At 46.6% G+C, this 14,337-nt stretch overlaps 1 protein-coding gene across 3 annotated transcripts in view; it reads left to right on the top strand.

The window, feature by feature from the left end:
• The first annotated feature begins 4,988 nt into the window (after positions 1 to 4,988).
• Positions 4,989 to 14,337, top strand: part of KIAA1549L (KIAA1549 like) — a 295,434-nt gene continuing 286,085 nt past the window's right edge. For all 3 annotated transcript variants that reach the window (XM_067038032.1, XM_067038031.1, XM_067038028.1), the window contains exon 1: positions 4,989 to 5,316. In XM_067038032.1, the coding sequence (XP_066894133.1) occupies positions 5,085 to 5,316 (232 nt within the window). In that variant the 5' untranslated portion in view covers positions 4,989 to 5,084. The remainder of the gene's footprint in view (positions 5,317 to 14,337) is intronic.

The following is a 14,337-nucleotide window of genomic DNA, read 5'->3' as shown; positions in this document are numbered from 1 at the left end:
CCTTTTCCGGACATTACATATGTGGAATCATATAATGTGTGGCCTTTTGTGACTGACTTCTTGGATTTATCGTAATATTTTCAAGGTCCATCCACATTGTAGCATGTTTCAGAACTTCATTCCTTTTTATTGATGGATTGTATGCTGCAGGACCACATTTTATCTGTTCACCAATTCATAGAGATCTCGGTTGTTTCCACTTCTTGGCTGTTGTGAATAATATGCTGCTACAAACATTTGTATTTGTGTGCACATTTGTTTTTATTTACGTTGGGTAGATACCTTGATATCTTGGGTAGACATGTCTACTTTTCTTAAAGAGGAATACTGAGGCACAGAGAGTTTAAAAAGTTTTCCCAAGGTCACCAGTTATTAGGTGATAGAGTTAGGACTGGAACCCAGGTTGTGAATCAGTGAGATTTGCAATGGCCAGTGCTAGTGGCCATCCCATAGGGCCTGAGGAAAGCGTTTCATGTAGCTAAGCTGGAACATGCAGGCAAAGTGTGCAGTGGGAATGAGCTAGCCTCAGAGTGCCAACGCCTGGACCATATCCCCGCTCTGCAATTGGACGAGCCCCCAAAGCAACAAATATTAACAAGATAAATTAGCCCTTGACGGTTAAAAAACGAATTTTCTCCTCCCACTGGAGGATTTGGAGAGCCATTAGCCAGAAGCCGGGGAGTTGAAATGTCATGAATGGAAAACCAGTCCAAATCAACAAACACTGAATCTCTAGGCTGCTGTAGGGGCCACGGCGAGGACTGAGATCAGCATCACCCACCTGGGCACTCAGGGTTGGCCCTAGTGGGTGCTGGCATCACCTTGTTGGGCCTGTTGTGCTGGGCCTTAGAGTGAGCTTTGGAAACTTAGAAACATAGGTTGAGAGATGAGTGAAAAGGGGAACCAAGATGATCCACCCTTCTGCAACAGCCTCCTTTCAGGTGGCCCCTTCTCTCTAGTCTCATGCCTCCTCTAGTCCATTCTACTGGGTAGCTCTGCTCTCAGGTCCGCTCTGCATGTGGCCACAGCACTTGCCAGGAGAGGCAGACTTGTGTGTTTACTTGTCTCCTTCACTCCAGGATGGGGGCAGCGCCTTGCACACTGCAGGGCCTCTGGGACCTACCACAGTTTTGGGCACAGGAAAGAAGGGCTTCACGGTGTAGACCTGGGCTTCGTACCAGCAGGGAGTGTCAGTAACAGAGATCAGAACTAGAGAAGAAATATCTGCTTATTGCAAAAAGAATGAAACAGGCCCAGGCACTCCCCTCCACGGTAATGGTGGAAATGTCAAGTTGAGGGCCTAAAACCACTGCCCAGGGATTGATCTCCCCAACCCCTGACCCCAATCCCGCCTCATAAATGCTATGCACAAAAGACACTGACTTTATAAAGCTACAAAGCAAAAAATTCATACATAGGTTAAGTCCAAAAGCCCTGTTTAAATAGACTAAAATTAACAAGAGGGTTTATGGTTTAAGAGGGTTGCAATTGTCATATTATGTATAACAGATAAGATTGATCGAGTGCTTATTGTGTGTCAAGTGTACTTCTAAATGCTTGAAATGTATAGGTGCTCTTGCTATTTCCAATGTTATAGATGAGATCTATAGAGATTATGGGATTTGCCCAAAGTTATACAGCTAGTAAATGGTAGAGGCAGAATTTAAATCTAAGTAGTCAAGTAACAGAGTCTGTACCCTCACCCATCAGTCAAGGACTGGGATCTCACCAAGCTTCCTGAGCCTGCAGAAAATCTCTCCTACTGGATGAGGATAAGGTACAAACTCAGCCTCTCTACATCTGCCTCCAGCTTAGGTCTCCGGCCTTGAAGCAGGATCTCCTCAGGTCCCCTCTGTGCTGCCCTCACCAGATACTTTACTTTTCCTTGAAAAATGCTGCAAACTCTCACACCTTTCTGCCTTAACTTTTGTGGTGCCAGCAAACTCCAAGTTTAAATGTTACCTCCTTTCACCTTTCCTCTCCCTCCAGGCAGAAATAGCCAGTCCTCACCCACATTCTCGCGATGATGGGCGATGTGCATATATGCCTCTAGTGCATACTCACTGCATCTCTCTGAGGCTAATGCCGTATGTGTCTGCCCCCAACTAGATTTGAGACTGGGGCTTCTTGAGGATAAGCATTGTGTCTGCTCTTGAGGCCAGCTCATCAGAGAGAAAAATTCAATGAAACATCAGTCTAACCACCAAAAACACTGACAAGTAATTTGTACCTTATCTAACTCTGGCAAATAATGTTGAAGGGAAAATCCCATTTACAATGCAGAGGATATACTTTGCTATCTCTCAGCCCCAAATCTCTGTCCCCCAAATCTCTCTCCACTTTCTCTACATGCTCACGGAGAACCCAGCTTTGGTTGGGTTTTGCCTCTCTTGCCTCATAGCCTCTCCCCTTCTGGATCTTTTCTATCTCTTAGGCCAGCAACGTTTTGTCCCTTTCCATGTGAATTCAGTCAGCCCCTCTGGCTTCCTCAGTCCTAGCCTCCCTCTCTATTCTCTCCCCACTGCAATGTGCAGAAAAGGACTGGGTTTGGTGGGGTGGGGCGGGAGAGGCTATGACTAGTCAAGGGTTTATATTTCTCTCCATCACACCTGCCTGTGTGTCCTCCGCTGCTAACTCAGGGCCCGCACATCACTGGTGCTCCGGAGACTGACTTTTCTTCCCCTTTTCCTCTCCCTCCCTTTGGGAAAAAGCCCAAATGCGTCCAAAGCCTTCCACAAGTTGGTCCCAATATTCCTTCCCCTCTCTACCTCCCACTTCTTCCTAATAGAGTTCTTAGCTTCAAACAAGCGGCCCCAGGGCTCCACACATGCATTTTTCTACCTCCCTGCCCACTTTTGCTCTCTTTTCTCTTTGCCCTCTTTTCCCTCCATGCCCCCTTCTCCTCAACACCTCCGCTGCTCCAAACCTTGGCATCTTTCAGTCCAGCTTTGCCTGGACTGCTGGCACCATCACACCCCACCCCGCTGTCCCTGGGATCACCCCTTGTGGCCAGCACCATGCCTCCTATCTTATGGTGTTGTCTGAATCATGGCTTTCTCATTAGTGGCTCAAAATGATTTTCTTGAGCTGTTTTATTGCGGCAATTAGACTGCAATTTTTTAAAAAAACCACAGCAGAAGTGATTTAATTGAACAGCAAGCTTAAATAATAAGAACCCTAAGAAGGTATTACTATATGTCAACAAATTTTAAGTGCATGATAAGACACATCTGACTTCTGAGAAGTTAATATGTGAAAAAATGTGTGTCTTAGATGACATATGGTGTTATTTCGATCCTACAGATTCACAGTAAGTGGGATTTAACACTTTTCCAGGCCCACTGGCTGGCTTGCTGTGCCCTGAATGCCCCAGCCAGCTGTGTTCCCGGGTTTTCGCCCTTGCTGCCCCTTTTTCCTGGCATGCTCTTCCTGCCAGGCTTATTCCCTCACCTCCTTCAGGTCTTTGCTCAAATGTCACCTTCTTGGTGACACCTTCCTTCCCTCTATTTAACATTGCAACACTCCATCCCCGATTTTTTCTTTCACACTGATTTTTCTCCATAGCTTTTACCACCGGCTGACATTTTATCTCTTACTTATTTGTTTATTGCCAGTGTACTTCCACTAGAATGTCAGCTCTAAGAGGACAGGGATTTTGTTGGTGGCTGTTGTCTTCGGTGTCTAGAACGGTGCCTGACACATAACAGGCCGTCAGGAAGTATTGTTGAACGAATACAGCTGGAGCTTCATCACATCAGGGACTGTGTTTTTGCTCATCACTTAGATCCCTGATGCCTCACATAGTAGCTGGCAAGCAGTGGGCCCTCAATAAATATTAGTCAATAAATAGGGGATGTGTGAAGCTCCGATGAACTAGGTAGCTTGCTTCAGGACATCCAGCTTTGCAAGGGGAAGAGCAAGGAGGCCAGTTCTGCTGATTTCGGGCCCTTGTGTCCCACCGGATAGTGACTAAGTGTCCTATTTTCAGGAAGGGACTTTTATGAAGAGACTTTCCCCTGGTCTTTCCAATGTGCACGGCTTTGCACATTGTGTGGCTGCAATAAATATTTCTAATGCGTTTTAACCCAGAGTGTTATTGCAACTAGGCCACAGGCGCTTCGGGTCCTCAGGGGTAAAATGGGCATGCGGGTGTCCAAGGGCCCCTCAGAGAAGTAGTGAACAAACAGCACAAAGCGCTTCCCCCATCTAAAGGGCTTTCCAAAACCCAGGCCAAAGGGCTTTCTGACCTCTTCAGCACGTTGACCACGACTCTTTACCCCGCTTTTCCGGGCCGGAGGACCTTTCCTGCCGATCTTCCCTCCTCTAGCCGAGGGGCTGGTGGGGAATGCGAGGAAGGGAAGCCCACCCCTCCACCGCCCTGTGCGGATGTCCGCGGCGCGCGAACAGCCGCGAGGGGTCCCCCTCCCCAGCCCGGAGCCCGGCGGGGCGCGCGGGTGCGGGGGGCGCGCGGTGGCTCCACGCGGGGATGCGCGCGCGCGCCTGCCTCGCCTCCCTCGCCTGCTCGGGTGGCTACGTGCTTTCTTTGTCAATGAGGCGCCGCTCTGAGCTGCAGTAACACTCTCGGCCCGGGAGCCGGAGCCGGAGCCGGAGCCGGAGCTGGAGCCCGAGCCCGAGCAAGCGAGCGAGGAGAGCGCGGCGGAGAGGCTGCAGCCGGCGGGGGGAGGGAGGGCCCCGAGTGCGCCCAGCGGCTGCCGGCCCCCGCGGCTCGCAGCCTCGCCCCCTCAGTCTGCGGGAGCCCGCCCGTGGGTGGGGGCTCCGGGCGGCTCCCGTCCCACCCTCGCTGCCCCGGGCGCGTCGGCGCGCGGCGACGGGCACCGTGGGAACACCGGCCCGCTCCCGCCGCGGCTCCATGCGGCCCCGGCCCCTGCGCGAGTGAAGCCGCGGCTCCGCGGAGCTCGCTCCTGGCGCGGCAGCAGGAGCCAGCGAGTCGCGCCGCTCGGCGCCCCCGCCCTCTGGCGCCCGGGCCGTGGCCGGAGATGCACGGTGAGGACCGGGGCGCCGAAGGCTGAGCTCACCGGAGCGGTGTGGAGCGAGGCAGTGGCCTGGATGAGTGAAGCGTCCCCATGGCTCGGCAGGAGGCGAAGCCCCAGGGCCCGAGGGAAGATGGGCCGGAGGTGCGGGGGCGCAGGGGCCGGATCCGGGCGTGCGGGCTCGGCCGGGCTGGCGCGCGCTGCCCGGGCGTGAGGGGCCCCCAGGTTGCCGGGCCCCAGGATGCGCCGCCGCTGCCGCCGCCTATGCTGCTGCTGGGACTTCTGCTGCTGGCGGCCCTTCCGGAGCACTGCCTGGCCGACCCGGGTAAGCACTTGGCGGCTGCTTTGTGTCCGCGGAGGTTTCTGGAGGAGCGGGGCTGCCCGTCGGGGCCGGCACCTGACCCGGTGGCGGTGGATGAGAGGTCTTTGCAGCACCGGCGCTAGGATTTTCCCCGCCCTTTGCTGCTGCAACAGCAGGCGAACTGTCAGAAATCTGTCTCCCGGGAAGGCACCGTTGGGCGGGGAAGTAAAAAGAGGTGCATTCCTATCTTCCTTCTGGACAAGTGGCAGGTCCTTCCTGGTGGTCCCCAAGGCATGCTTCATTTAGATAAAGATATGCTGTGTTTAGGACACCTGAAAAGGGATGTGTTTTAGTAGGACACACAAAGTGGGGACGTCTACTATGTTTTGGGCTCCCTGACGGTTGTCCACTTTGTTTTAACTGCACGAAATGGCCCAGAGAGTTTTAGGCAATTCCCGTGTCGGCGTTTTCCTCTCTGTCTTGACAGGAGACTCCTTTTTCTTTTGGGATAGAGGTACCTAAAATAATTGCTTGCGTCTTGCAAAGGGATTGAGTGTATAATCCACTGTTTGCAGGAGGTTAGTTAAAAATAACCACGCTTGGCTCTTTTGACTCCCAAGAATCCTCAGGAAATAGATTTCTGTAATTTCTTGGACAGTTTTAAAAAATCTGTTGTAACTATTTAGGGGGGATTATTCGGCTAATGTTTTTCAAAACTTCCTGTGCGGTCAGCAATTGCCTTTGAAATAAGAATGATTACTATGGCACTTGTTAAGGGCAGGCTTTTGCATGTGAAATTCTGGGCTCTTGGTACATTTCACTTATCAAGGAATATAGCCCTTGCTTCAGCCAGTATGCTTCTGTACTTCTGTGGTTTTTAGCAAGGATTAAAGAGGACTGTTTTTTTCCTAGTGCCTTGTCCCCCAAATTAGATTAAATCTCCTAACTATGAAGGAGTTCACACTGTTTTAGATAAGAGGGTTTCAGGTTAAAAACATTTCCTGTCTTCAACAGCTTAATTCAAAGCCCATTTTCCTTTGATTCACTTAAAAGGTCACTGACGTGAGGTGTCTATGTGTGCAAGTTGCTCTCCAGGAATTGTCTATTGTGATTATAGTGGTGAGAAAGTTCAGTAATCTTTGGAAGTTCAGTAATCTTTGGATGTGTGCCCGAGACCCGAGAAAACCTCCGAAGAACTTTAGCCCCCAGTTTTTATGCCTCTAGCAGTTTTCAGTGATGTGTATTTGATGGTTAAAAGGTAAGTTCTGAGTTAGACACATGTAATTACCTTAGTATTCACTGGATCAGAAACACACTTTGAGTTTTTATTTAAAATGAATCAGATCCTTAATAGTTTTGTAAACAATTTATGAGATACCAACTTTTGGATGTTCTTCATTTGAGTGCAGATACCAAAATCTGTTCAACCGTTTGTAATGTGTGAAATTTAGATTTTATGTGTCTATCCTATTAGGCCTGATATGTCAGATGGTTTCCTCTGATCGGCTTTGAATTTCTGATCTCTCTTCTGACCTTTGTACATTGCCCCTTTGGAACCTCTGTGACTTTTCTTGGCTCTTCTTTCAGACTGCCAGAGCCTGACTTAGGGGACTTCTGTTCTGTATCTTTTGTTTTTAGCCCTGATGTTCTTTTCCTTTCTTCTCTTAGTGTGGTGATCCTGGTGATCGCTAGGAAAGCTGCTTTGATTTAAATGATGGTAAAAATCAGTAGTCCTCTGTCTTCTTCCTTCTCATGGGAGTGACTCGTTGAGTCCTCTGTGCTTTTTGGGTGTCCTTTCTGCTGTCACTCTTGATGACCAATTTCCCGTGGTCCAGCTCACCTGTGGATCCAGAGTCTACTGCCGGGCTCCATGGTTTCCTGGGTGTTTGCCTCTGATTAAACTTCGTGACTTGTTTTTCTCTCAATGGAAGAGTTAAACGTTGGGCTCCCTAACTTGCCTCCTGCCTGCTTTTCATTTGTTCTCTGATTTCTACCTGAGGCAGCTTTACTGCAGGGTGAGTGAGTCCTGGACCTGATGCAGGGAGTCCCAAGGGGTTTGTGGGGGAAGCAGTGTCAGGAGGGAGGCAGGAGAACAGACGACATTTTCCTGAGACCTTTGACTTCCAGCAGACTCCCTGGTTTTGAACTTTTTTGGAGGCACAGCTAATGCTCGGTGCTGCCACTCGCTGTAGAGTGAGTCTGAGGCTGGGCTGCATGAGAAGCCAAACGCTGATTCTAAGATTCCCCCTGAACGTGCTAGCTTGCTACAGTCGTGTCATTTGCATGGTGGCTGCGTCTTGTTTTGTAAGCAAGGCTAAGCCAGACATTTGCCTTGGCTGACAAATAGGTAAAAATAGGTTGGTTTCTGGACAGTGCTATAGGACCTTTGTGTCCTGGAGCCCCTGCAGTGTGTTCCCAGCCCACCGCCACCCACTCCACCCCAAATTCTTTTGATTTAATATTCCTGAGGAATTGGGGTTCCTTCTCAAGGCTGCTGTCTTGAATGTCCTCTCTCGGACTTCCTCGCCTAACTTCTATCTCCAGGAAACCCTTGCTCCCTGACTTCTCTTTTGCATGTGGGAGACTGGTGTGGAAAAGAAGGTTCTTTACAGAAGCAAGCTCGGACATCTCCCCATTCTCTTTTGCCCTCTAAGGCTCTGGGCAGATTGGTAAAGTTCAAATTTGACTTCCGGATCTTCTTAACCACTGATCTTCCATTCAGTTCATGTCAGTAGACATTTCCTGTGTGTCTTTTAGGTGCAGGTGCAGTGCTCATTCCTTTATGTGACCTGGCCTCTCTGGGCCTCAGTTCTCTTGTCTGTAAAATGGGGATAATAATAGTTCCAGTCTGATTGGGTTGTTGTGAAGATTCAATGAGTTAATATATCCGAAGTGTTTAAAAACAGTGCTTGGTACATAGTAAATGCTCAGTGAATGCTAGCTGTTCTTATAAAATTGACTGAACATTTACTCTGTCCAGGTGCTGTGCTGGGGCAGGGGATACAGACATGCATAAGGGTCAGGCAGTTTGTAGAAACCCCTCATGAATAAGGTGATACACGTCCTTGAACTCTGATACTGTGTGGTCAGAGCAAATAAAATGAAGGCACAGTTAATTCTGGAAGACCAGGAGCTTTGGAGGATGAGTAGGTGTTGGCAGCGTGGATGGTGGCATTTCAGGCAGAGGAGAAGTAAATGTTCTTTACTTCTGTGGCCAGAAGCACAGGATGCTATAGGGAGGAGTGCCCTGGACTCTCTCACTGCCCTTGGGCTTTCTGAAGCCCTCCTCACAGGCGCTCTACCCGCCTGACCCTCCTCTGCGTCTCCCACCAACTTGTAAGTTCCTGATTTATTTTTGTTTCCCTCTTGCCTGTTACAATGCCCAGCACAGAGTAGGTACTCATTAAAGTTTCAGCCTTCTTACACTCCTGTTCCCTTAGTTTGGATGATTCTGTTAGATGTTAGAATAATTATCTCATCTAAGTAATCCACAGCAAGTTGTTAATGACTGCTTTATTCAGGGAATGTATTTGCATTTTGAAAGAATCTCTAATTGAGCACAATATAGGGGGGATAATTTTGACCTAGGAAGTCGTTTTTACCCCCTCCAACATTTTGTACATCATCAGATTGGAGTCCCATTCGAAACAGGTGCAACAGTTCATTTGTTCATTCATTCATTCATCCATCCATCCCTCCATCCATCCATTCATTCAATGTATCTTGAGTACCTCAGCTTTTTGAGGTTACAATAATGAAAGAAAACAAGCTCCCATTCTCATGGCAGTTAGGAACTAGCCCAGTGCTTTCCAGACTTTACTGTGCATGTGAATCACTTGAAGATCCTGTTGCAGATTCTGATTCAGTAGGTCTGGGATAAGGCCTGAGGTTCTGCGTTTCTAACAAGCATCAGGGTGATGCTGATGCTGACCCCACTTTAAGTAGCAAATGAAAATAAACGAATAGGGCTTCCCTGGTGGCGCAGTGGTTGAGAATCCACCTGCGGATGCAGGAGACACGGGTTCGTGCCCTGGTCCGGGAAGATCCCACGTGCCGCGGAGCAACTAAGCCCGTGAGCCATGGCCGCGGAGCCTGTGCGTCCGGAGCCTGTGCTCCGCAACGGGAGAGGCCACAACAGTGAGAGGCCCGCATACCGCAAAACAAAAAACAAAAAACAAAAAAAAACGAATAAATGTAGGTTGGATGGTGGTAAGAAAAATGAATCAGGGTAAGAGGATAGCAAGAGGCTGATGTCTATGTGCATTTGCATGTGTACCCTCATGCATGTGCCTGGTTATCTAGAGTGATGGGGGATGTCCCCCATGTCGAGGTGACATTTGAGTAGATACTTAAAACTGGATATCTGGGAAAAGGTGTTCAGGCAGAGGGGAAAGCAACTGCAAAGGCCTTGAGGAGAGACTGTTTGGGATGGTTGGGGAACAGCAGGGAGGCCATGTGGAATTGAGTGAATAGGGGGAAGGTGGTAAGAAATGACGTTGAAGTGGGAGCTCGGTCCAGATCATATAGGACTTTTTGACAAAGTGAAAACTTGGTATTTTACTTTGAATGAGATTAAGCAAGAGGTGACGTGTTCTGACTCCAGTTTTAGAAAAATGCCCATGGTGGTCATGGGGACAAAAGACTGTAAGGTCAGGACTTCCCTGGTGGCACAGTGATTAAGAATCTGCCTGCCAGTGCAGGGGACACAGCTTTGAGCCCTGGTCTGGGAAGATCCCACATGCCACAGAGCGACTAAGCCCATGCGCCACAACTACTGAGCCTGCGCCCTACAGCCCAAGAGCCACAACTACTGAGTCCGCATGCCACAGCTACTGAAGTCCACACGCCTAGAGCCCGTGCTCCACAGCAAGAGAAGCCACCACAAGGAGAAGCCTGCGCACTGCAACGAAGAGTAGCCCCCTGTTCGCTGCAACTAGAGAAAAGTCCCCGTGCAGCAATGAAGACCCAATGCAGCCAAAAATAAATAAAAATTAAAAAAAATAAAAGACTGTAAGGTCAAGGGTGGAAATGGGGAGACCAGGTAGGATGGCTTAGGCAGTGGGGAGAAGTGGTTAGATTTTGGACATCTTTTGAAGATGGAGCTAATAGAATTTTCTCATGGATTAGAGGTGGGGTGGGAGAGAAGGAGAGGAACCAGTATGGCCCCAAGGTTTTTGTCTCAAGCAACTGGAGGTTGAAGTTGCCATCGAGATGGGGAACATTGCAGGAGGCTCAGGATTTGGGTAGGAAATAAAGAGTTGGTTTTGGGTTTGTTAAGGTTGAAATGTTTATTAAACATTCAAGTGGAGATGTCAGATAGCCAGTTGAACAAAGTAGTCTGGAATCCCAGGCTGATATTGGGTCCAGAGATATAAATTTGGGAGCCATCAGCACGCAACTAAGCAAGAAAGTATAGAGAAGGGGGAGATCTCAGCAATGAGACCTGGGATACTTCAGCATTTAGGGATTCGGGAGACGGGGGACCAGCAAAAGAGACTGAAGAAGACTAGATAGGGACTAGCAATAGATGTTGTATTTAGAGATGTGGAGATGTTTGGTGGCCCTAAGAGTGGAGGGGACAAAAGTCTTGCTGCAATGGGTTCAAGAAAGAAAGGAAGAAGAGAAATCGGAGACAGTAAAAAAAGACAACTCTTTTAGTCTTTTTTATAAAGGAAAGCAGAGACATAGGGGAGGTGGGTCAAAAGAGGGTTCAGATGGGTTATAATTACATTATATTTGTACTTTCTCATTTTTTTTTCCAAAAGGATTTTATTTATTTTTTTAATTTTTGAATTTTATTTTATTTATTATTTTAATACAGCAGGTTCTTATTAGTCTTCCATTTTATCCACATCAGTGTATACATGTCAATCCCAATCTCCCAATTCATCACACCCCCACCCCCACCCCCCGCCGCTTTCCCCCATTGGTGTCCATACGTTTGTTCTCTACATCTGTGTCTCAATTTCTGCCCTGCAAACCGGTTCATCTGTACCATTTTTCTAGGTTCCACATACATGCATTAATATATGATATTTGTCTCTTTCTGACTTACTTCACTCTGTATGACAGTCTCTAGATCCATCCACGTCTCAACAAATGACCCAATTTTGTTCCTTTTTATGGCTGAGTAATATTCCATTGTATATATGTACCACATCTTCTTTAGCCATTTGTCTGTTGATGGGAATTTAGGTTGCTTGCATGACATGGCTATTGTAAATAGTGCTGCAATGAACATTGGGGTGCATGTGTCTTTTTGAATTATGGTTTTCTCAGGGTATATGCCCAGTAGTGGGATTGCTGGATCATATGGTAGTTCTACTTTTAGTTTTTTAAGGAACCTCCATACTGTTCTCCATAGTGGCTGTATCAATTTACATTCCCACCAAGAGTGCAAGAGGGTTCCCTTTTCTCCACACCCTCTCCAGCATTTGTTGTTTGTAGATTTTCTGATGATGCCCATTCTAACTGGTGTGAGGTGATACCTCGTTGTAGTTTTGATTTGCATTTCTCTAATAATTAGTGATGTTGAGCAGCTTTTCATGTGCCTCTTGGCCATCTGTATGTCTTCTTTGGAGAAATGTCTATTTAGGTCTTCTGCCCATTTTTGGATTGGGTTGTTTGTTTTTTTAATATTGAGCTGCATGAGCTGTTTATATATTTTGGAGATTAATCCTTTGTCCTTTGATTCGTTTGCAAATATTTTCTCCCATTCTGAGGGTTGTCTTTTCCTCTTGTTTATGGTTTCCTTTGCTGTGCAAAAGCTTTTAAGTTTCATTAGGTCCCATTTTTTTATTTTTGTTTTTATTTCCATTACTCTAGGAGGTGGATACAAAAATATCTTGCTGTGATTTATGTCAAAGAGTGTTCTTCCTATGTTTTCCTCTAAGACTTTTATAGTGTCTGGTCTTACATTTAGGTCTCTAATCCATTTTGAGTTTATTTTTGTGTATGGTGTTAGGGAGTGTTCTAATTTCATTCTTTTACATGTAGCTGTCCAGTTTCCCCAGCACCACTTATTGAAGAGACTCTCTTTTCTCCATTGTATATCTTTGCCTCCTTTGTCATAGATTAGCTGACCATAGGTGCATGGGTTTATCTCTGGGCTTTCTATCTTGTTCCATTGATCTATATTTCTGTTTTTGTGCCATGTATTTTCTCATTTTTAACATTAAAGATGTATAGCAAGAGTGTTTGATTGGGTGGGCTTTTTCCCCCCAGGTATAGATAATCCAATAAAATATATTTAGACTTTTTACTCTCAATATTAATTATTAGTGCTTCAAAGATACTTGCAAGATGTCCCAAACTTGCCTCCCTTTCCTTCCCATCCCACACACGAAGTAAATAAGAAGATTTTGGGACTAATGAGTCTGTGCTTTTAATATAGACATCACACAGAAGTCAGATGTCCCCTCCCTGCCCCTCTCCCTTCTCTAAAACCGAACATCACTGTGGAAACTTAGATACTGAAATTCTTCTGAGAGAATCTCTCAGAAGCCTACTTATCTCAAGTCTTGAATTACTAGAATATGATCTGAGAATATTCAAAATGAAAGTGCACGTTTCCTTTTTCATTTTCATTAAACTTCAAGCCCTTATTGAAGGCTTTCTTGTGGTTTTCTTTCTTTCTTTTTTCTTTTTTTTAAACAAACAACAACTCCACTCTTCTCCAGACAAACATGAATAGTTGGAATGACCCTAAAACATTTTTGTTGCTTGACAACACATTACAGGGGATTTCTAAACGCACAGAGGGACACATTATTCTAGGTCACGGGATGGCTGCCTTGGATGGTGGCTCCCTGTGGGGACTCCAGGGCCAAAGGAGCAGCTGGCAATCCAGGTATTGGAAATGTCAGTTATTGTAGCCAGTAGGATGGTGGCAAGTGAGTCACATTGATTTGATGGTATTTATCAAGCACCTGGCATATGCCAGGGCAAACTCTTACCTAAATACTGGAGGTATAGTGGAGACCAAGCCAGGCCTAGCCCCTGCCCTCAAGCAGCCTGTAGCCCAGGACAAGAAATCCTTACTCAGTGGCAGGTTGGTAAGGTACCTCTGGGTCAGGAGGGAGGATATGGCAAGACAGAAAGTACCTGCCTTGTCCAAAGAGGCTGTCTCTGCCCAGCTGCAATGAGGCTCGGGGTGCCAAGGTTCTGACTTCTCAAGAAAAGCCAGATCTTTACTTCAAATCTTGTTTTCAAATGTCACCAATGAATTCAGAGTTTTGAAATGTCATGCTGTACGAAAAGCACACCCATGATCCACCACTCGTCCTTTTTTAAGTCGTTTAATTAAGGTGTAAATTACATACAGTAGAAGTCACCCTTTTTAGGCGTTCTGCATGACGGGTTTTGACAGAAGAATACACTCATGGTTCCACAACCACAATCTAGATATAGACCATTTCCGTACTTTCCAAAAATTCCTTCCTGCTCCTTTGCAGTCAGTCTTCTCCCCCAACAACCCAGTACCTGGCAAGCACCAATCTATTCTCTGCCCATATAATTTTGCCTTTAACTGAAGGTCATATAAATGGAATCATACAGTATGTAATGTTTTGTGTCTGGCTCCTTTCATTGAATGTAATGCTCCTGAGAATCATGTATGTCATTGCACCTCTAGTCCTGTCTTTTTTATTGCCATGTAGTATTCCATTGCACCACAGTTGCTTATCCACTTGCCAGTTGATAGACATTTGGGTTGTTTCCAGTTTGGGGCATAAAAGGCTTTGTGTGGGCAGTTTTCATTCTCTTGGGTAAATACCTATGAGTGTGATTTCTGGGCCATATGTTAGGTATGTGTTTAACCTTACAAGAAACTGCCAAATCCTTTCCCGAAGTGGCTGCCTAATTTTATATTCTTATGTATGTGAGTTCTAGTTGCTCCTCTGTATCCTCACGGGCACTTGGTTTTGTCAACTTTTTTTAAAATTTAAATTTCAGCTATTCCAATAATTTTTTAGTGGTATCTCATTATAATTTTAGTTTGCACTTCTCTAATTACTAATGATGTTATTGTTGCATATCTTTACATCT

The sequence above is a fragment of the Kogia breviceps genome, chromosome 7, assembly GCF_026419965.1.
Source record: "Kogia breviceps isolate mKogBre1 chromosome 7, mKogBre1 haplotype 1, whole genome shotgun sequence".
NCBI classification, from domain to species: Eukaryota; Metazoa; Chordata; class Mammalia; order Artiodactyla; family Physeteridae; genus Kogia; species Kogia breviceps.
This window is presented reverse-complemented; position numbering and strand designations above follow the sequence as displayed.